At 42.2% G+C, this 22,563-nt stretch overlaps 1 protein-coding gene across 1 annotated transcript in view; it reads right to left on the bottom strand.

The window, feature by feature from the left end:
* Positions 1 to 9,242, bottom strand: part of MTMR12 (myotubularin related protein 12) — a 36,516-nt gene extending 27,274 nt beyond the window's left edge. Inside the window, exons 1-2 of the mRNA XM_052776908.1 lie at positions 9,024 to 9,242; positions 850 to 904 (exon numbers count right to left, since the gene is read on the bottom strand). Coding sequence (XP_052632868.1) covers positions 850 to 904; positions 9,024 to 9,083 — 115 coding nt within the window. The 5' untranslated portion in view covers positions 9,084 to 9,242. The remainder of the gene's footprint in view (positions 1 to 849; positions 905 to 9,023) is intronic.
* Between the last annotated feature and the right edge of the window lie 13,321 nt (positions 9,243 to 22,563).

The following is a 22,563-nucleotide window of genomic DNA, read 5'->3' as shown; positions in this document are numbered from 1 at the left end:
GTTTATACAGTCAATAAACCAAGGTGAAAACTGTTCCAATTTTTCTTACTGCTAAACTCTAAGAATGCTGAAACATTTGAGTTGATTATTACAAGTTCATCATACTTAATTTTTCATAGCTTTGACTGGAGATGTTGCTTATTTTACAGGTACCAGGGCTATCTTAAAGTTCTCAAACGCAAATTTACATAAATAATGGTCAATGAAGTTCTAATCTTAAAATTAAGAGGAACTGAACTTCAAGTTTAAGAAAGTAAAAACAGGTTTTAACAGGTATAATCAGCCAGACCCTTGGTTTTTCCTATCAAGTATAGAAACTCCAACAGAACAATACTAGTTTATTCTAAGCTTTTACTTGTATTTTATCTTAGTAATGTCATTTTTCCAGATCTTGGAAAACACTTTTTTAAAAAGAAAGAATTGTAAATTAAAAAAAAATCTTAACAGTGAATGAGGCATCAAAAGGCCTAAGTAACTCGTAGTAGAAACAAAGCAACTAGAAAGAAAGTTTCCACTAGTTCTTGGCCTTCAGTTACCAAACAAAAACTCACCCAACTTTATCTTTTAAGAGACAGGGCAAACTGAAGTATAGACAGTTCTCCACATGCAGCTTACCTGAAGATACTGTACTCTATAAAAACTGAAATTTTTATAGTTTTTCAACAACCCATGCAGATACAGATACTTAAAACATTTCAACCTGTGTGGGTTGTTACACCAAACCCTCTATTTTACTACTTGGGATACTGATGTCACATGAGTGTTTGTTGCAGATGTGGGAATATTTAAATATTGTTTACATGATTGATTTTTTAATCATTTAATTCTAATACAATATACAACAGTTACCTGGTAATAAGCGAGGATATACTTCCTTTTCTATGGGTTCCTTTATGTGTATTTCCTAAAGAGAGAAAGAGTAATTGTTACTTTGCAAAGATCGTACCTTCAACATATGCTGTAAATAACAGCACCCTCCCTTTTAAATTTATCGCATTCTAGCAAATAAGCAAATTAAAATTAAGGAGAAAACTTACTAAGAAGAGCAAGTTTGCAATGTGTTCCTTGCACTAAAGGTCAGTAGTCTACTAGCTGAATAATTAAGTCAGTGATTTGACACCCAGTGTCAGTTACATGCAATTGTGAACACAAAAAAGGAAATGCCTTATAAGTAACAGGCAGAAATAAAGTATGACCAATACTTTTTAAGTTCTCTCAGCACATGTAAATGGATAAGCATAAACTCAGTATTACAACACCATCTCCCAGAGTTCATTCATAAGCTTTTCCACATATGACTTAATATTTGTTTCTAATGTCCTCTTCACAGTTTTTCAAGCTTCATCCTTCACTATCTTTTCTGATTTTCTTACATGTATTATTGCAATCAAAGTACAAAAGTTACTTAAACAGCACTACTAAGATTAGAGGGAAAGGGATTTCAGAACCTCAGACCCAAGAGGTAAAACCAGTCACAGGATATCCTTTATTTTGGACCCAAATTGCACAAAACAAACCTTTTAAATTCTAAGTATCACTTATTCTAGCCTTGGGACACTGATAGTTGGGCTAAAATCTCCAGCTGAAAGACTGTTAAACTAGAGGACATGCTACACCCTTCCTGCTCAGCCAGTTCAGAACTTCCTCCTCTGAGTCTGAATGACTTCACATGCATTGGAGTCTCTGGAAAACTATTAGTTAACTGGAACCCTCTCCCCCCGGGGCCACAGCAGTAAGCAAGCTAATTTTAGTTTGTCACCAGCATCCAGAGTCAGGTATTGCAAATCAAGGCAAGCAATCAAAAGGAGACATGAGCAACAACAGTTTTGCTGGATTAACAGAGAAACAAAAGCCCCTGAGAACATAAAAATAATCCCCCTTTGCCATTCATATAAACACTTGCTCTCAACACTCGGAACACCCAAAACAAAGCTTGAAGACTGCATAGCAAAACTAAAACCACCAGGAAACCATGTCATGAGAACAGCAGAGACATTCAAGACAGGTTGAAAAGAGGAAAGGGTTATAAAATGAAAGTGGTGGTGGTGTGAAGAAACTACAGCTGGCAGCTAATGCAGAAAACAGAACACAATTTGCTACCTTTGACTTCTCAGTGTGGATGCTGTACAAGTAAATTTTAATCAAAGTTCATGCTTGATAGCTAGGTAAGTTACTATGCAAACATGGCTCAAGCTGAACACTGCTGCATTCAGAGAAGAAATACATATGCATTTTCCCAATGTTGTCTCTTCACCACTGGTAGCTCTGAGCTAAACTTTGGGGTTTACTAGTGCCTTTATAGCTGTGCCTTCTATGATCACAATTTGCGTGCAACTAAATGCAACACTGTTTGCTCACAAACTATATGCCAACAATCACTGCTACAGAACAGAAAAGCAGTATACTAGCTAGGTGCTTTTCCAGTAACTTTTACTTTGGGAGATATCTCAAGGCATGTAATAACTACTGTTTATGCATACACACTGCTTGAATGTTCATACTTATTGCCATGAGTACCAGTTGTTGACAAAAACCCACAGACATTGAAGTGCTTACTGTAGGCAGAATTCCTCTAACATACAACAGCTTCCAAGAGCTGAGCTTCCAGAACAGTTCTATTTGAAAGTCAACTTTTATATTCCCATAATAAAATCATAAATATTTCACGGACAGTTTTCATACATATGCACTAAGGATAGCTAGAATGCAAGCCATGAACATTGCTGAAGAATCCATGCTGCTGCACTCACTTTCCAAGGGAGGATGTTAAAACACATTAAATTCTACTGATGTCACATTTTGTGTTTGCTCTTTTAAGAGAGATGACAAAAATCTTTATGAAGAAAAGCTGTTAACTCACCATGAGTCAGTGCAAGTTGTGTAGGAGCCCATAAGTTTAATGAACATCTCCACTCTGTTTCAACTTTATTTTTCTAATGGATTTCAGTTTTGGGGCAACACAGATCTTCAGACTAACTTAAGAGCCCGCCAACACTAAAATACATGCTCCTCAACACCCCTTTAATCACTCACACAGTTCATACTCACCCACTCACCCCTTTTAACCCTGGGTTTGTCTGACTACATGGTGAGGTAATTTGGTTCATAAGATCAGCTGGAAAGTCTGTACTTATGCTACATTTGGTTTTGTTGTTACTGTCTATTGTTAGCAGAACCGGCTCATCAACAGGTCAGATGAGCACAGAAACAAAAGAAAGGGAAGCAGCAGAATCAAGTCTGTCCCTTTCCACAAGCTACTAAATCCACTCAGACCTCAGGAAACTTCACCCTCTGACCATTTGTTGAAGTTACGCATGCAAGCACTTTCCATATACGACCACTGAAAGCCACACACACCTCTAGATAGATACTTCTTCATCTGTGGCTTCCCCGTTCTGAATGCCCCAAGCAGAATCTTGGCACTTCTTACTCAAGACACAACACAGGAAACCCTACTACCAGCAACAGCTAAATGCAAATACCCATAGGACACCATGCAAATGAGGAAAATTACCTTTGGATTGCCTCAGAAATGATAAAAAAACCTCAACTTTGCTGAAGGTTTTAGAAGCTTGTTTTGCAGAGATGCTTCTTGCATGTGCACTTACCTTGTGCTACATTCCTTTCTCCAGGCTATCAAAGAGTGGTAGGCAATTCAGCAACACCCCATAATTATCAGTTATAACAGTACAGAGTACCAAATCATACCAAAACTGCAGGCTGACAACATGTCACACCATACTAATAAATAATGCATCATTCTTCTTGTTAGCTCAAACTGACTTCAGCTGATAGCGTTATGAAACAGTGACATGCCAGGGAAAGGTGACACCATGCTCCTTGCAGATTCTCTGCTTCAACAGGGGGGAGATAACACAATAGAGAAACTGTTTTTCTTAAGGAAAGGCTCACCCTTCTTTTTTCTTCTTGGTTTTTACCCAAGTATACAGAATAACTGCATAGCTTGCAATACCCAGGGACTACATTCAGCTCTCCCCCAAAAATGTATTTAAAGGGGCTAAAATACATTCCCCAAGTCTGTCTAGGGAGGCATGTCTTCCTCAAGTGCTGAAGCATAAAAGAGCCACCATGTGTGAGGCAACACTGAGTTTAAGGCGGTAAGGTCAAGTAGCAGTTACGCTATATTAACAGGGTCCTAACAGTTAGGGCAGCAGAGGGATCCCAAATGATTCCTGCTCTCTGTCTGAGAGCCTCACCACAATTGAGAGCAATTCCTCGCTTCCCACTCCACAGAGAGGTGAACGACTGTGGACAGAAAATGAGTAAAAACAGAAAAACATGCATGTCAGAATCCAGATCTTGTCAGAGAATTTGGATTTTTTTAAATCAGTATTGCAAAATGTGTATATAGGCCTATTGATAGTGGATGTTGCTCATCACTCTCAGCAGACAGACCGTTCATACAGTCCACTGCTGCAAATTATATGCTATAAACTCTGAACCTACCTTTCCCCATGGTAATGTTTCCATTTATCCATAGCTGGACATTTGTGCTAGAGGTAATTCCAACAATGAAAAACAAGATTTTTAGTAAGCTTACTGGGAAAAACATTGTTTATTAGATTCAAGTAATGAAGGAACCAGTTATCACTTCCAAGGTTTCAAGAGCACTGGCTGAAACATACATTCTTTCAAGGCTGACAGCAAATAGTAGTGCTGTGAGAACACAGGATATTTCAATGTTGTTATATAGTTTTCCACAAGTAATCTCTGCACAGGGAAGCTCTACATCATGGTGAGGCTTGCTGTGAACATTCTTTTTTCTTATTTACTTATACTTCACTAATAGACTAACAGAGGGCTGAGATAGCTTTCTTAACTATGCATTTATCTTTATCACTTGTAAAAGTCAAACTGTATACTGAAATATTTGCAATTAGTTGTGGTACTGCAACAAGTGAATACAGGACTCCTGAGTAAAATAAATCAAACTTTTGTCTAACAGTTCCACTGGAATTTCATGCAAAAGAGGAAATACCTATGCACATGCTTAGCATATACTTTGTATTCAGAAACAAACCACAATACATACTTGGTATTTTCTGAAAGACTACTTCTTGGTCAAACAAGCCTAATCCCATGTTGCGTGCCATACAATCTAGAGGTACTTACTACACTTTAATAACAGTGCTGAAAATAATCTCCAACTGCTTGTTTTCCTTCCTTTCACGGCTCCATTATCCAACAGCCCATTAGAACATAGCACATGTTTTCCATGACTGTTTCATCTTTATCCTTTCCTCTTTCCTTACATTGTTCTGTCCATCTCCTCTGACTTCAATACCCGGCTTCCCCCATGTCAGTCCAGAGCCCAGCTGTCCGCTTTGGTAATGCCTACTCCTTATTTCACCCTTCAATTCCATCACTCCAATTTAGAATAAGACCATACTATTTTAAAAGTGATCACTACACAACACACAATGTTGTACTAAGATTAACAAGCAACAAGTATTCGTAGTGGTTATGAGCTAACAGCAACACACAATTTGAGAGACAAAGCACAAGAGGTATGAGAGTTACCCTCACAACTCAGCAGTCTGAGGTGTACTCCAGATTACAGGGACAAGCAGCACGAAGCAGAACAAACTCTATTAAAAAAGTTTAAGGGCTAATACAAGAACTAATACCCTGTAAGAATTAACATGGAGGATTTAACTTTTAAGAATGCATGCACAAAAAGTAGCATTAAGCTGCAAATCAAGTTTAACATCTACATTTTTATTCACATTAAGATTTTTAAGGAAAATATGATCCAGCTTGTTAGCCTTGCAAATGCTTTCAGTTTTGAAATATTAGTTAGAAATCATGAAGTAATTCACTGCTTCTTCTTTCTATGTCTCCATAGACAAACACTCCTAGTCTATGATCAGACATGTCAAAACATTGACTTTATACCCTAGTATTCACCCCACTTCCTGCAGGGTAGCCAAGTCTGTCCTGAGGGGAAGTGTGTCATTAATATCAACATCCTACGGTCTCACTCTCAACAGACCATTGATTGATCTGTGGTTCCATATAGCAGAGCATAACTAGGTTATATTTAGTCAGATGTCAAAAACGCTGCCTTTCCAGACATTCTGGGGTTTCACAGCAGAAATTACTTCTGCTCCTTTAATAAACAGCATTTTCTCTTCACTCCTTACTTCCATCTTGCCATATGTTAACATGAATAGAATTCCTGTTTCTTTTAATCTTCAAACAAACCCCCAAAGCAGTTTAAAGCTAACTTAATTTTGTTTTTCTGAACATTACCTAATGTGTTCCCAGGTATCTGAGGATGGACTAAACATGGGGCTAGAACAAAACCCAGCTCTGCCTGTTGCATTTTCTTATTGCAGGGCTCCCCTAACCTAGAAGCAGCAGCTTAAGGTCTCAAACAACTCTCCAGGAGAACAAGGACAAGCCTGAAGAATCTGGAGGTTGCAAGCAAGGAGGACTACAGCATAACAGTACTATATTGCTCTGTATTGCATAGTGGTTGACAGAAAAATCTCGCCGCAAGTCAGAAGTATGAAGAGATTCAAAGCAAGGCTCCATAAGTTCACAGACAAGTCCACCATTAGCTCAAATGCTATCTAGATGTAACCTCAAGCTCACAAAGTCCCTGAACTACTGTTTGCCACCTTTTCACAGGGTCTACCATAGGAAGCATCACACTGAACATACCTGTTGCCTATACTCTTCCCCAAGCATCCAGCAATTACACTGTCTTGATGAAAGGGAAGTTCCCAGTTGACCAAACTATGTTCCACATAAGATGGATTAAGTATTTCTACTGTTCTATCAGTCTAGCTCCAATTTTAAAACTCAACTACATGAAACTTAACATGTATAGGAACTTTGTGTTCAGAAGGTTATTTTTCTCAGGTACATACAGAATACAGTTCCTTGAGAGATGGTCACTTCTGCTTATTTTAGGATATCTAATCAAAATGTTTTCTCCAGATCCCCAAATAGGCTCACAGGTTTCATCATATGCCTAAAGTTTTATTTTTAATCCTCATAAAACCCACTGAAGTCTTCAGCTTCTTGTGTAACCATTCCATTAAGGCAGTCATAGGCTGTCAAAAAGAGAGCAATACCCAACATAGCAAAGAGTTAAACTTGCTTTACTTGCTACTGGCATCAGACCTGTTCCACTGAGCTTTTGAATGCACAAAAAAGACACCAATTCTATGGGAGAAGCCAAGTATGTATTTCAAAGCTTCTGCTGCAAGAGCCGATGAAATTCTTAAATTTAAGTGCATAAAGGAGATAGTTAAAAGCAGCATGAATACAGTAAATGACTGCAAGCTCTTGTGCATCAGGATATTTCATTAAGAGCTTCATCTTCCAATATTAAGTACCTTTGTTATTCTTCCTGCAGCCATCAGGATTATATTTGAAGAGATACATTACTGTAGTTATAACCAATTTAAAGTACTCTTTATTATTTGGTATCTTACTGCACTACATATATTTGTCTTGTACCTTTCCCACTGGCCATTTCTTCTAGCAAGCTTTCATCATCCAGCATACTTGTTTAAATGGTGAAGTGCCTTTTAGTAAGTCCAACAAGTGAAGTTCTTACCTTAGCAAAATTCAGTTCCTTGAGCACACACTTTTTTGTCTACTTGTACAACGTACTTTGCTAAGGTGAAAGACTGACTTCACACAGAGATATGTTTGCCGACTGCAGAAATATTTGTACCTACCATTTACATCCATTTTCACTGGGAAAAGAAAACTTTTAAAGTAAACTGATGAACCTACAAGTCACCAGGGCTTAACAACATATAAAACCAGAGTTGCTACCATAAAATAAGGACAGAAGTTTTAAACAGCACAGCTGACTTAAGCCATAACTCTGCATTGTTATTTCAGATTCAGCGAAAAATAAAGCCAGCAGATTCTCCAACGTCCTATCTACAACAAACTCTGTACTAATTAACAAGATAGACAAAAATCTCTTCCTTCAGAAGGTCTCAAGAGAATCGAACTATTAAGAAGAACCAGTTTGACACGGATTACAAGGAACTATGGAGGGAAAAAAAACCCCAATCCCGCAAATAGCTAGTTTTCATGAAGATCGGTCTTCCTAGAAAACAGCTGTTTACCAGGAATAAGAATGAAGGAATACTGAATACCAATACCGACCTAATACCATCTGCTAACAACATGACCTCAGTAAAGTGAGTCTAAAGCCACTTCAATCAAACTGCCAACATAAGTTTCAATAAATAAGTGAGAGGACAACAAGAAGAACAATATGAAAGATATGCACAGCCAGGAGTTCAACATCGAGCTGTTAAGGAAAGAGACCCAGGGCTTTAGAGCGACAGAACTGAAAACAACGAGTTTACAGAGACAGAGCACTCATTGGGAGTGATGTCAAAGGACATTAAGAAAAACAGGTTCGGGAAGTCCCACCTTACAAGCTGAACAGTCGCAATGACAGCCTGACATCTAGCCACCGCTTACAAAAAAAACAGTTCAAGGGAAGCACCAGAAGAATAATCAGCTTAAAACTGACAGGCCAGCTACTTTTAAAATTTTTTTTTAAAGCTTTCTCGAGAAGCAACAAGCTCCCCCTCCTTCTCGGGGAAGCACCTTCGAGCCTCCAGACCTGCAACCCCCGACAACGGCACCGCCAACGACGCTCTCGCCAGCCCCGCGCCCGTCCCCGTCCCGCCGCCGCACCGCGACGCTCTCCCCGGCTCCCCTCAGAAAACTCCCGCGGAGAAACCCCAGAGAGGGGCCAGGGGAACGGCACCACGGGAGGAACCCGCGCGCAGATTCCACCCACACCGCCTCCTCCTCCTCCTCCTCCTCCCCGGCCGCGCACGGCGGCTCCCGCGGCCCTGACGAGACCCCACGGAGCGCTCCCCGCCGCCCCGCGGGCCGGGGCTGCGGCAGCCTGACAGCTCCCCCGCCCACACTCTCCCGCGGCCCCTTCCCTCGCGGCGCCCACCCCCCCTTCCGCAGCCCCCCCTCGGGGACCACCGCCGCCGCCCGCCCCGCACCTCCGGACTGATGTAGGACACGAAGGAGGGCTTGGCCGCCTTGGCCCCGCTGCCCAACATGGCTCCGTCCGCCTCCCGTCTGCCCCCGGAACCGCCGCCGGCGGCGGCACCGGCCGGCAGCTCCACCACTTCCCAGGGCTCCTCCGCCGGGGGGCCGTGGCAGGGCAGAGGCCGCAGCGGGGGAGAGCCCGTGGTGGCGGGGGCGGCGTCGGTCTCGGTGGCGGCGTCGGTCTCGGTGGCGGCGTCAACCGCGAGCGGCGGTATCCGGCGCACGCAATGACCCCACCCCTTAGCCCGACGCCTGCCCGCCCCGCCGCCGGCCATTTCTAGGGCGCCACCTCCCCGCCGCTCCCGTCCTCACTGGGCATAGCCGCTGTCAGTCATAGCGCGCCCTCCTCCTATTGGCAGCGAGGGGGCGTGCCTAGAGGAGGCGGGGCGGTGGCCGGAGGAGAGGGAGGCCAGTCGGGGCGCGGCCCCGGCCGCCGGGGGGCGCTGTTCCCCGTGCCCCCCCCCCGCCCCGCCCCGCCTCAGGCCTGGAGCCTGAGGTGGCCTGGGGCGGCCGGCGGCGGAGCCCCAAAGCATCGGGTGCTGTTGAAGCGCCTGTGGAGGCGATGAGCACCCACTTTTTGGGGCTTGGTAGCCGGGCAGGGTGGCAGCAGCCCGTAAGCAGCGGTGGGGATGCAGCCAGGTCCCACAGGGTGCGCCCGGCGGCCTGCGCGGCTCTTGCTTCAGCGTGCAACCGACAGTGTGAACTAACTGGGTTCCCACAGGATTTTTTCGCTTCAGGGTAGCCACATCTCTTTTTTTTGCATCACTGTGAAGACTTGCCCGTTCTTTGGTCGAGCTGTCACTTTGTTCGAATCATCCATTGCACTGTTTCTTACTGGGCTGCGAAATGCCCGTGTTGTGTCCCTGCGCGCTTGTGAGAAAACTCGGTGTGAAGTACAATCTAAACAAAGCATTGAGATGCTAAGCTTTACTTATGGCAGGAGAGGTGCAAGGAAAATGACATAAAATGAGCTCTCCATGAAATAAATCCTCTAAAACCTGACTGCTGATATACCCCAAGAAGTCCTCTGCCCCAGGTCTATTAAAGTGTTACAGTTGCGGCCTGCCTGGAATGTCATCTTTGGACACTGTATAACCAGAGCTGTAAATAAACACCAGGTTTACCAGGTATCTAGGTTACTTTTAAAGGCTTAATTTTTATGCGGATACAGAACAATGCAAATATTGTCAACTGCCTGTGGCAATGCAGCAGGACTACCCAGCAATTTCAATGACAAATAGTAACCCAGGCGACAATTTGCGTACAGAGTAGACTTTATGGAAATACTTCTACAAAAATAAAACATATTTTACAAACTTCAGTAGACCATAGGACGTGAAAATCAATAGCTTCTTAAAATATTAATGGTAAGTACTTTTCATATCGCTCCCCCCTTTTATTTTCTTGTAATACTTAACTTCATTTACCTTCCTCCAAACCCAGACCTAGGAAAACTAAAGGAGAAAAAAAAAAGAGATACATGGAGTCATGAGACAGCATTTATAAAAATAAAATGGAGTGGCTGTTTTATTTCAGAAATAAATGAATTTCCCTAGTTTCAGTCTCGAACTCAAGGAATGAGAAGTCTTTTGGATTTAATCACCTTCTGCCTGAAAAAAAGAAAACTCAGAGATTAGGTTTCATTACTAGTTTCACAACAAAGGTTATTCTGGTGTGGGATCCCATGCAGAAGAGCTCTTACGTTTCACTCCACAGCTACTTCCCCATCATTCCTTTACATTGCATCTGACCTCAGCTGCTTCGGTCAAAAGTACAGCCCATGAGATTACATTGGTGTAAAGCTAGGGTGAGGGTAAAATTGGGACAGCACCTCCATGCTCTCCAGTGCATTAAAATACACAAAGAAAGAGAATAGCACTATAAAAATTAATCTTTTAAAGCATCTGAATTTACAGTGGCAACAGCAGAATTACCTCTAAGCATGCCCTGAAGTTTACAGCAGACTAAGGCAAAAAGCAGCTACTTACTGGCATAACACATATCAGAGAGGAAGGGATGTTTTGACACCAGGCCAGAGTCTTAACTCTGATGGGAAGCGCAAAAGGAGCTTTAATTCCCACATAGCACATGGGAATTCATTCTTCAACATCTCATCAAAAAAAGCCCTACATCCAAAAAATTGGAATGTAACTGCTATTCCACATCAGCAAAATATCAACATGACCCCATGTCCTGCCTGTCCTTGGTAATGGACAGGGAGTGCTCGTTCCTCGGGTTTGCTCCCCAGGCAGCCAAATGTGCCAAGCTGAACCCATTGTGGAAGGGATTTGAGGCTCTTTTCCTGGAATTTGGGGGCCTGATTCAGATGCTCACTTCATCAGTCGGTGTGTTCATCTTTTCTGGAATGGAAGAAGCAAAGCTACCACACACACACAAGTTAACTTACCTCAGAAAAGTACATTTGGATCTGAAAAGGCCAACTGCAGCCCAGACACTGTGCCCCAACAGATTATAGAGCACCAGGGGCTTTGGTGATCTTCCATTTCCCCAGAAAGATCTCCTCTGTGCAGTCTTCTCCCTTTCTTTTAAAACCTTGAGTGCCTGTGAGGAGTACTCACAAAAGCCAGCTTCAGCCCAGCCACCTTATCTCCATAGATTCCCCCTGCAGACAGTGGAGGGAAATTAGGCGCCTTCTGAAGGTAATGGGGGTACCCAAATAAACTCCTTGTTCAGAAACAGCCTCAACAGACTGTCCAGTGCTCAGAGCACCTCAGGAAATTAGCTTGGCCAGGTTGAAGTTGGCTTTTCTGAGTGTCCCCCTTCCCCACCTTGTCTTTACGCTACCCCTGTACTCATCTACTGCCTCTCATTTATGTATTTATATATTAACTTTTCTGTTATTATCATGTGCCCCCTCCCTCCAGCATTTTTACTCTGTAGTGTTTTTTTTGAATCACCCCCTCCCCACACGGAAATAACATGGTTCAGTGTTGTATCATTTGGGATTGTTCTTATCACTAACAAAGACTTTTCAAAAAATCATTCCTGCAACAAATTGAAGTTCCTGGTATGGTGTATCAACAGGATCTGTCTTCCCACGTTATTTCTAAATGGGAAGTCTTGTTCCATGCTGCCAATGACTTTCTGTGCATTTAAAAAAAAAAACACCTGAGCTTATAAAATCATTCATATAATTTTGTTCCAATTTAGATGTATGTCAATGACAGTCATGCAAATGTAGAAGAGTAAAACTTTTAAAAAGTCAAGTTCTAGTTTGTCTGTGGTGGGTGAAGAACATAGGCATTTCACTGCCCCCATTTTATCCTGATATTTTGCGTTCTTTCTAAAAATATAATTGCAGTATTTACCTTTAAAGCTGTCTGCAGGAGGGAAACTCACAGACCAGCTCTGCTGTTCTCATGAACAGAGATTGCTTTGTTTAAAAAACTTACATGCCATTAATTTGAGTAATTCTTGGGGCTGAATTTTCAGCTGTGCCCAGGCTCAGTGGGAAGAGCAGATGGAGGGGAGCCACAAAGGAGTTTTTTGCAGCTTTTCTATCAGTTTTCTTTCAGGCATCCTCTTAACTACAACAAGTTGTATCTCGTATTTTCCTTTGTGGCAGTCCTCCTCGTCAGGGTTGCCTTGAATCTGGGAAGTGAGTAGACTGGATAAGGCGTTATCCTAGATAGTATCTGGAATGCAGTCGGCAAAGATCACTGTACACAGCTTTATACCACATTTCAGCTTTTCTGAGCCTGGGGCTTTGTAAACCTCAGTACCCTGGGGAGTCCCAAGGGTGGTCGGAGGGGCAGGGCTTGCAGGTCACTGTGTGTCGTGAGCACGTTCATGTAGGCTGGGCAGGTGTAACAAATTAAGTGTTAAAAGTCATTCCTGAGTGTTGAGCAAACTTGCATGACTACATCTGAATTTCTACTTCCTATTTCCTCTTTTCAAAGAAAATAAAGGGAGTATTTGCCCTGCTGTAGACCTGCAAAGGCACAGATATGTGCAGAGCTTCCATTCCAGGGTGGTAAATAATTGGCAGGGCTCTGCAGCTGTGCTTGCCCTTTGACCTCTCATCATGGCTGGATGCAGGTCTGGAGACTGCCTTTAGTAAATGCACTTCCAATGGTGCCATGGGTAAAGTTTTGAAGTAGCAGCTGGAAAGAGAATCCCACAAAGTTACCCCTTGTCAAGATTTCCTGATCCTCTTCCTCTATCCTGAAAAGCTACCTGGGTAGAATTTGATGATTTTTCTTTTTTTACACTTTTCTGGGCATTACCAAAACAATTGCCCTTTGGTGTAGAAATCTGGGTATTTCTGTAGTATATGTACAACTAGTCTGACACTTCCCCGGGCATCACAGGTGGCCATGCATGCTCAGAAGGTAGGACACGTCCCAAAAGTGTTGAGTTTACCCCGAACATACAGAGATCGGCCACGCACCCTGGGGCTGATACTCCCTATTTCTATTATTCAATTAAATAACTCAGTTTAGGGCTTAGTATCTTAAACAGTATGGGACCACATTAAAGTAGCTGAAATCAGTATGCAAGAAATGTAGAAGACTTAAGAGGAAGCTGGAAGTCAGATTACTGGAAACTACTAAAGGAAAAATTAGAAATGAGGAATGTACTGTGATGTCCTTTGGGGAAAGGTCAGCAAATCAATCTGCTTATAAACAGACAGCAGCTATCTCTGCTTTACGCAGGTTAAGATAATTTCCTACTAAAAGTCATGTATGTTAGCTTTATGCAAATTAAGAGAAATCTATAGAAAAAAGAAGATAAAAGAAGGGCTGCACTCTAAGATGGTGCTTTTAGCACTGCATTCACATTTCATCTGCCAATACTTTCAGGTGTCCTTTGGGAGTTAGTTTCCAAACTTGGTTCAGATTTCATCCTTTAGAGTCTGGCACCTTCATGGTGAACTCCAAGGTAATATTTAGAGCTGTGGAATATAACCATTTGTTTTCATTCTCATTTACTAAGAATATGGTCAGAGATTGTGTAATGCTGTCCTATATGAATTCTTTATCTTTTATCTTTGTTTCTTTACTGACTGTATTGTGTGCTTCAATTTTTTAAGCAGAGTTTTCTACTCATTGTTGTGAGAACCTAATTTCTTTGGGGAGGTTTTGTGTGAAGCTCCCCCAGTAAAGGGAAAGCAGCTCTATACCAGCTTTCCTCAGCTGAAACTTCTGGCTCTGACTCCTGCACTATCCCATGTCTCAGCACTGGGACATGATGTGCCCAGTTCCTCCCTGAAGGTAGTCGAAGAGATGCATTTTATTTCTTGAGTAAAGCCATCTGGGAGGTCCCACATGGCCAGTTCATGACTTAGATGGCAAACCGCAGTTCCTTCAGCAGTAGCAATACGGACCACTGCAATTTTGTGTCCATCCCTTAATTACTCAATGTTTTTGTTCTGCAAGGGCCTTCCGGAGCTAATGAGCAAACTGAAATTTTAAGTCTTGGTCAAATGATAATCTAGATGGCAAAAGGCTGTAGAGAAGGGCCATGGGGGGATCCCACCCCTTACCAGGAAAGTTCATCTGCCATTTGGGGCATATAGTGCCAAAACATAAGTGCAGAAGAGTGCAAGACTTAATTAACAAGTACATAGTGAAGAGTAGGACAGAGGCATTAACTGCTGAGAACACACCCTCACTCTGAGACCAGAGTGTTTAGTCATAGAGACACAGCTGGAAATTACATGTTTTAAACTTGAGGATGGAAGACAAAGTATTGCTATGAAAGCTCTGAAAACTGAGGGAACAAAGCACCTCACATCTAATAGCAAAACCACCTCCATTTCTAAGCTACAAGTGGGAGAAGAGGAAGTGAGTAACTAGTAACTCTACTCACTCAAGGAAACATGGGCATCAGAAACAAGAACACAGGAACTAGGGAAGTTCCCCACCTTTTTTTTAGCTCTCTTGAAAGCAAACACAATTACTTGTTCATGGGCACACACAGACTTCTTTGTTGTGTGGTGAACCTCTTCCTTTCATTTTCCAAAAGGCCGTGAATCCAAATTACTTCAGGCCGGAGACTTCTTCTTAACAGTACCTGAAGGATGAGCAAAAGCCTATCCATATCAGCAGAATGCCTACGCTATGGCTGGATATGAGGCACAGTTAAATCAGGGGTCACCTCTCACCCTCAGTTCTTCTCAACCTACAGTCCAAAGGGAGGTGCTAAGGATCATAAGCTCTTAGAAAACAAGAATGATAAACAGCTATATGGTCCTCCTGATACCAAAGAGCTTGAATTCACTCTTCTGTCTTGGAATGAACCCCAGGAAAGAAAAGAGCAACATTCAGCTCCCAATTTGGATGCCAGTCCTGAGCTGGGTGGTGGAAAAAGTTGCCAAGGGGTCCTTGCTGGAGCTACTGGGCAGCCCCGATTCTTTCTGCCCAAGTAGCTTCTCCAAACACAATGCAGATGGAAGCTCCTTGGGGAAGATTTCCAGCTATCCATCACCAGCTGGGAATCTGGTCCACCTAGTTAAATAGCTGTTCCTTGCAGTACTCTTCCTACTGGGCATGAGGACTCCTGGGCTAGGAGAAGAGAAGCTAGTGAGAACCATCCAGCATCTGAGTCACAGGGTACAGGACGGGCGGGTTCTACCATATCCATAGGGAGAAATACTCGGTATTAGGCCTAGACAATAGTCTCTTCTCTTTGTAAAGTACATATAGAGACTTGAAGCTTTTGCTAGCAGTGTCCTGTCTCTTCTGTTCTTTCCTTTAGCAGTGAAAATTGTGTCTAGCACATGAGTGCAGTAAAAATATGTGGTTGTTTTACTTTGCTTACCAGGCCCTTGACATACTCTTGGCTTTGATTTCATAATGAAAAATGCATGTGTGAGTCACTAATCGTGGATTTGGTATTGAGAGAAGCTATCCAGCTAAATGCTCATGCTGTCGTCCCCAGCTCCCACACAGCTGCTGTAACTAAAAAATCCAGCCCAGATACTTTAAGAAACAGGCACAAACCTACCCCTTAAGGAAAGCTACATGCTCTTTAGCAGAAACTAATGGTAAAACACAAACATGAGTCTAGAGGCTGGCTCTAGCTTCCCATATTTGTCCCTGAAACGAAAAAGGCCTTTGCCTAAGCAAGGTAAACCTTTATCTGGCTAAGACAAATGAATATTTGAAGCAGCAAATCTTGTAAATGAAATCTCATAAGCCCATATGTTCTTCCCTGTTAGCAAGTGTCTTTGATTTGCTAGAACATTTTTCTCCAGAATTGCTGTGGTTTTCAGCTCCAGGCCTTTGAAAAGTTTCTTGACCAAACTTTCTAGAACTAAAACATATTCATGCTGATGTCTGCATGGGAATTTGGCACACCTGAATGTTGGACAGGTATTTGGAAACACTTGTCTTGGTGACTCCAGAACTCACCTGCGCTTCCAGAACTCCAGAGGGCTTTTCCAGGGAAATAAGTTATTTTAAATCTTCTATTCTTTTCTGAGGCATGGGTGACATTTGTAGAGGGACTGTTTCTCAGGGAGAATATATAAACCAGCAGAGGGTCGGTGGCAGTTTCTTATGTGGACTTTGTTCCAAGCCCTTGGCTTCTGGGTCTGTTTTCTCTCACTCTGCTTCACTGGTCCTTGGGAAACACTTCAGCCCTGGCTAGTTCTGTAGTAGGAGCTCTGAACTGGTCACATAGCTTGTAAATTGGCACATCTTATGGCTTTGGATATGCTAGTGAACATGCTGGGGACATTAGTTAAAGCATCCAGAATCCTGGTTTATGATTTACCACTGCCATATGAGGAATGCTTACCCTGAATCTATTGCCCTGAAATCACCCCTGGCAGCAGCTGCAAGAAGTTTCTTAAGAAACGGTTGCAGTAAAGGAAAAATGCACACCATCTCCTCACACAAGAATTGCATCTGAAACGTCCCTCTCCTTCTGTTCTCAGTGATTTGCCGGATATACCCTTCTGACACACATTTTATGAAGTCTTCCTTTACAACCTCTCTCTCAGGTTGCCTTCCTCAGCAGAAATCCTTATGTTGGAGAACTTCTATAGCTCATTTCTTCTTTGCAGCCTCTCAGTGACTCTGGTCAAATTGAATCTCTCTTCTCCCTTCTCCCGTGCCTACTCTGAAATGTTTCATTTCTTCATCCCCAAAAGTATTTACTTCTAATTTATTCATGAGATAGTCCTGATTGCATTTCTAACCACTGCTCTCTTCTTAGGCACTAGCAGAGATTTTATATTGGATTTTGCTGCCCCGGCAACTTTGCTACATTTTTTAAAAATTTATTTCAAAATTCTTCTAAAATGCATTCTTTGGCAATAGAGAGGAACGCTGCAGTAGCTGAAACATCACAGTTTTCGCTTCGTGCTTGTCACAGCAAGGTGAAAATTAACTCTGCCTTTCCAAATGGAAGCTGCTGCTAATGACACAGCGCTCTCTGCTGTTAGGAGCACACAAAGACGTTTCAGGTATCAGCCCAGCTGAGCCTGTTGATCTGCTGCGTAACACTGCACCTTTGTTTGGAGAAGTGTGCTCACGTGCTCCCCAACATTCTCCTCTTCATTCACATGTAAGGGAGCAAGACGTGGACACCAACTGGATGTACAGTTTTGTCTGTGAAGTAGGATAGATGTATGAAAGGTCAATCAATCCCTTCTCTTCATCTTTCCTTTCACCTTTCCTCCCAGCTCATTTGCAGTGACATTTCGTGTAACATTTATTAACACCTGGCCTAAACCATTTTAGCCTCAACCTCCTCAATCACCTGGCACTTCTTTTTTCTTCCATCTTTTTGTGGAGCACTGCAGCTGCTGCATGGGTGGCAAATCATGTACTGGACTAGGTCTTCTCTCTGCACAAAATAGAGCCTTTCTCTTCTTTTTCCCACACTATTTTTGTAGTTTGTAGTTGACTGTTTTACTACTTGATGTAACTTGTCTTTCATTTTTAATTTAGCTTTGATTTGTAGCTCTCTAATGGCCTTCCTCATTTCCTTTCTTCAGTTGGACCCATTTAATCAGTTCTGTTGTTCTTTCCGATACCATTTTTCTTGGGTTTTTTTCCCTTTCTTCTGTCTTCTCAAAGTCACAATTCACTCAAAGACTACTCCTTTTCACTGGAAAAATGCAGCTACTGAGGTCATTGATCATCAAAGGGAAAATGGCTCGGAAGAGCAGACATTTTCCTGCTAAAATGTGTGTGCTCTTGGTTCTGTAAAAGACCACCAAAATGACAATGAACTTGAAACAGGATACATTATAGGAAACAATACATTTGGGAATGAAAATGTGTTGGGTGGCGTTCTTGACACTTATGGCCGTAGAAAACTGGCTGCTCTATATGAGAAATAAAGGGAAAGTCATGTACATATTGTTCTGTTCAATATATTTATCAACCATCTGGATGCAGGAGTTGAACACACCATTAGGAAGTTTGCTGATGATACCAAACTGGGAGGAGCTGGTGACTCTCTTGAGGGACAAGAGGCCTTGCAGAGGGATCGAGATAGGTTGGAACACTGGGCAATGATCAATGGGATGAAATTTAACAAGTCCAAATGCCGGATTCTGCACCTAGGACAGGGTAACGCCAGGCACAAGGATAGACTGGGAGATGACTGCCTGGAGAGAAGCCCTGCAAGAAAGGGATCTGGGGGTGCTGGTTGACAGCAGGCTCAATGAGAGCCAGCAGTGTGCCCTGGCAGCCCAGAAGGCAAACCCCATCCTGGGGTGCATCAAACACGGCATCACCAGCCGGTGAAAAGAGGTGATTATCCTGCTGTATTCAGCATTGGTGTGGTCTCACCTTGAGTGCTGTGTGTGCAGTTCTGGGCCCCGCAATTTAAGAAGGATGTGAATGTCCTCAAGTGCGTCCAGAGGAGGACAATAAGGCTGGTGAGAGGGCTGGAAGGAATGTCCTGTAAGGAGCAGCTGAGGACTTTGGGTTCATCTAGTCTGGAGAAAAGGAGGCTGAGGGGTGACCTCATTGCTCCCTGCAGCTTCCTGAGGAGGGGAAACAGAGGGAGGTGTTGAGCTCTTTTCCCTGGGATCCAGTGACAGGATGCGTAGGAATAGTTCAAAGTTGTGTCAGGGGAGGTTCAGACTGGACATGAGGAAGCATTTCTTTACCGAGAGGGTGGTCAAATGCTGGAACAGGCTTCCTAGAGAGGTGGTCGATGCCCCAGGTCTGTCAGTGTTTCAGAGGCATTTGGACAATGGCCCTAATAACATGCTTTAACTTTTGGTCAGCCCTGAAGTGGCCAGGCAGGTGGACTACATGGTTGTAGGTCCCTTCCAACTGCAATATTCTATTCTGTTCTAGTCTAGTCTAGTCTATTCCCTCTCCACTTACAAAACACACTACAAAAAATTACTGAAGTTACTGGGAGCAATTGGGAAGGCATTCAATTATCATAGGCACTTTACTGTGATGAGCACACTCCATTGCTGATACCACAATGCTTCCTTCATGATTAACCCACCTTCCTGAAGTTGCAGTTTTGCATGACTATACTGGCAACACTCTGGATTACACTGCCTCCAATTCTTAAAAGTACCTGCACTTTTCTCTCCTGCATGTAAATACATGTTAGTTACCTAAACAACGCCATTCTAGCCCTCCGAAGGCATACTGAGGTATCCATATGGGGCTGGCAGCTGTGGGCCTGCACCTCTGAGACACGTCCCCTTTTGGAGCAGTACATACCCTAGGAGCACATAAAATGACAGTAAACCCCCCGTATTCAGGCATCTTCATCTCTCCCATAGTGTTCTGACTTGCATTGTTAGCAATGCAGCTCAGCTTACTGTCTTAGAAAACATTAACTTGTATAACCAGCAAATTACTGGCACATTTAAATATATGCCAGAAGTTAAGTCTGTGATAAAGCTGTCCTGCGTATTCTGGACAGAACTTCCTAATTATATATGCATACAATTAATACAAACACGATGCAGCATGCAGAAAAGGAAAGAAAAAAAGCTTACATAAGGAACAAGGTTTGCAATTCTCATATAGAAACAAGAGGCTTTTTGTCTCCCTTTTACTGTAGAAAAAGCGATCTATTTTCTTTTGGTCAGCTATTCCATTATGCAATCTTAGATTTTTAACTACAGGAAACTTCAAAAATCCAGAGGTTTCTTGATGCCATTCTATGTTTCTTTGGATTTAGGATATTCATCTGGAATAGGAGTGATGTAGAATATATGTGAAAGTATTTAAGCTAGGCTGAGCCTCTAAAAGCTGACAGGCTTTAAACTACCCTGCAATAAATGAATCATTGGCTTCAGAATAAATACTAATGGCCATGGCTTTGCAAAATAGTTTAAGAAAATACAGGTGTTAAAAAAGATGACTCTTAATGATGACCCTTGCTAATGCAGGTATGTTAAGGCTATGTTAAATGGGAAAGTGTGCACTGTGCACAATAAAAATCCCCAGCAACAGCTGCCAATCATGTACCCATGAAAGACAATGACCTTTACCCCGTTAGGAACTTTACAATTGCTAAGTATTATTAGGGCAGCATTTCTTAAAATGCAAACTGCAAAGCATCAGAAAGCATTTCAATAAACAACAGCAAACTTCTCTCAGTAGTACAAATATATATGCACATTTTCATAATCCAAATGAGAAAGTGGAACAAAATGGGAGAGTACAAATAAACAGATATTTACAGAACTAAGCCTGATTTTTATTTGGATGTAAATCAAAACCATTGTGGTAACTCTGTAGATGACACTCTTTGGATTTTTTTTCCTCCCCCAAAAGCCATGTATCTGTTTCATTTTAAAAAGGCTGAGAAATACCATACTGAAGGAAAAAAGAACTCTTGAGAAGATTTATAAAAGAATCTCTCAGGAGAAATTTAATTTGCTAGCCTTTTTGGCTAGAAAGATCTTTGGCTTACAGCTGTCAGAAAAGAAAGAAAAAAAAACAAACAGAAAGAAAAGATATGTTTTTGTTGATTTTATCACTATATTTTGTAAACCTACAACGTAAGTGGAAAAAACCAGATTGCAAATTGTGCCTGCTACTGTTTTTTCCTCTATTATTAATGCTATGCTATTGTCCTGGTTTTGGATAGGATAGAGTTAGTTTTCCTTCTAGTAGCTGGTATAGTGCTGTGCTTTGGATTTAGGATGAGAATAATATTGGTAATACACTGATGTTTTAGTTGTTGCTAAGCAGTGTTTACACTAAGCTGAGGACTTTTCTGCTCCTCACCCCTCCCCACCAGTGAGCAGGCTGGGGGGGCTCAAGAAGTTGGGAGGGGACACAGCTGGGACAGCTGACCCCGACTGACCAAAGGGATATTCCAGACCATATGACATCATGCCCTGTATATAAACTAGGGGGAAAGTTGGCTGGGGGCCGCTGCTTGGGAACTGGCTGGGCATCGGTTGGTGGGTGGTGAGCAATTGCATTGTACAACTGAGCAAGTGCATTGTACAACACTTGTATATTCTAATTCCTTTATAATTATTATTATTTTCCCTTCCTTTTCTGTCCTAGTAAACTGCCTTTCTCTCAATGCATGAGTTTTACTTTTTTTTTCTTCTGATTCTCGCCCTCAGCCCACTGCGGGGGGGAGCGATGAGCGAGAGGCTGTGTGGTGTTTAGCTGCCTGCCGAGTTAAACCACGACAGCTATTAAAATCCATTTGGGTAGTCCAAACAAGTCTTAATTGTTTAATAAAGAAATGAATTCAGCATTGTATGAATACTTAACAGACTAATGATCAGCAGATACTCAACCAGCAACAAGAATGTTAAATATGCATACAAATTGTTGTAGGAATATTTAAAGTTGATTCCAACTCTCAGAAACTTGCTAGGTACAACAATTTTAAGTATTATTAAATCACTTCTGAGTAGTGAAGTAAGTCTAAAAATAGAAGCAGCAAATCACATTCAATAGCCCTGTAAGATTAACAGTTCATCTAGAATTTCATAAAAGGGCAAGAAGTTGATGGACTATGTCCAACAGACTTTAATTTCTATCAATGCCTCTACACAGGAATCCATGTGAAACCACACTGCTCACAGACAGGACGCACTTAACAACTAGGCACACAAGTCAAAGTTTGAAAAAGCTTCAACACAGAACAGCTCACATATTCACAAACTGTTCCTCTAAGGTGAGCACTGAGGGGAAAATTCTTGCTGTGTACATTTCTCATTTGTGTATGATGACTATGGCGTATGGAATTTTGAGATTTAACACACAGCACTGCTGAATAAAAAAGGCAAACACTGCTTATTAGTAAAACTGCTAGCATTACCAAAACACAGGGTATTAAAATGATTACTTGTTCATAAGTTGATTACTTGGTCTCGGTTTTGTCTTCCTAGGTGCACAGTGTAATACTGAAAGTCAAAGCTAGCTCTGTACTTTTTAAAACCTTTTGTTTTTCCATTCTTCTTAGATTAACAAGAGTCAGAAGCTACCTAAAATAGCCCATTAAAACACGACAGGAAAACCAGAAACAAACTGCAAATTCACTCTTCACCACACAGCACAAAAA

The sequence above is a fragment of the Harpia harpyja genome, chromosome Z, assembly GCF_026419915.1.
Source record: "Harpia harpyja isolate bHarHar1 chromosome Z, bHarHar1 primary haplotype, whole genome shotgun sequence".
Lineage (NCBI taxonomy): Eukaryota > Metazoa > Chordata > Aves > Accipitriformes > Accipitridae > Harpia > Harpia harpyja.
The sequence above is the reverse complement of the archived record's forward strand: the minus strand, read 5'-3'. Positions and strand labels throughout refer to the sequence as shown.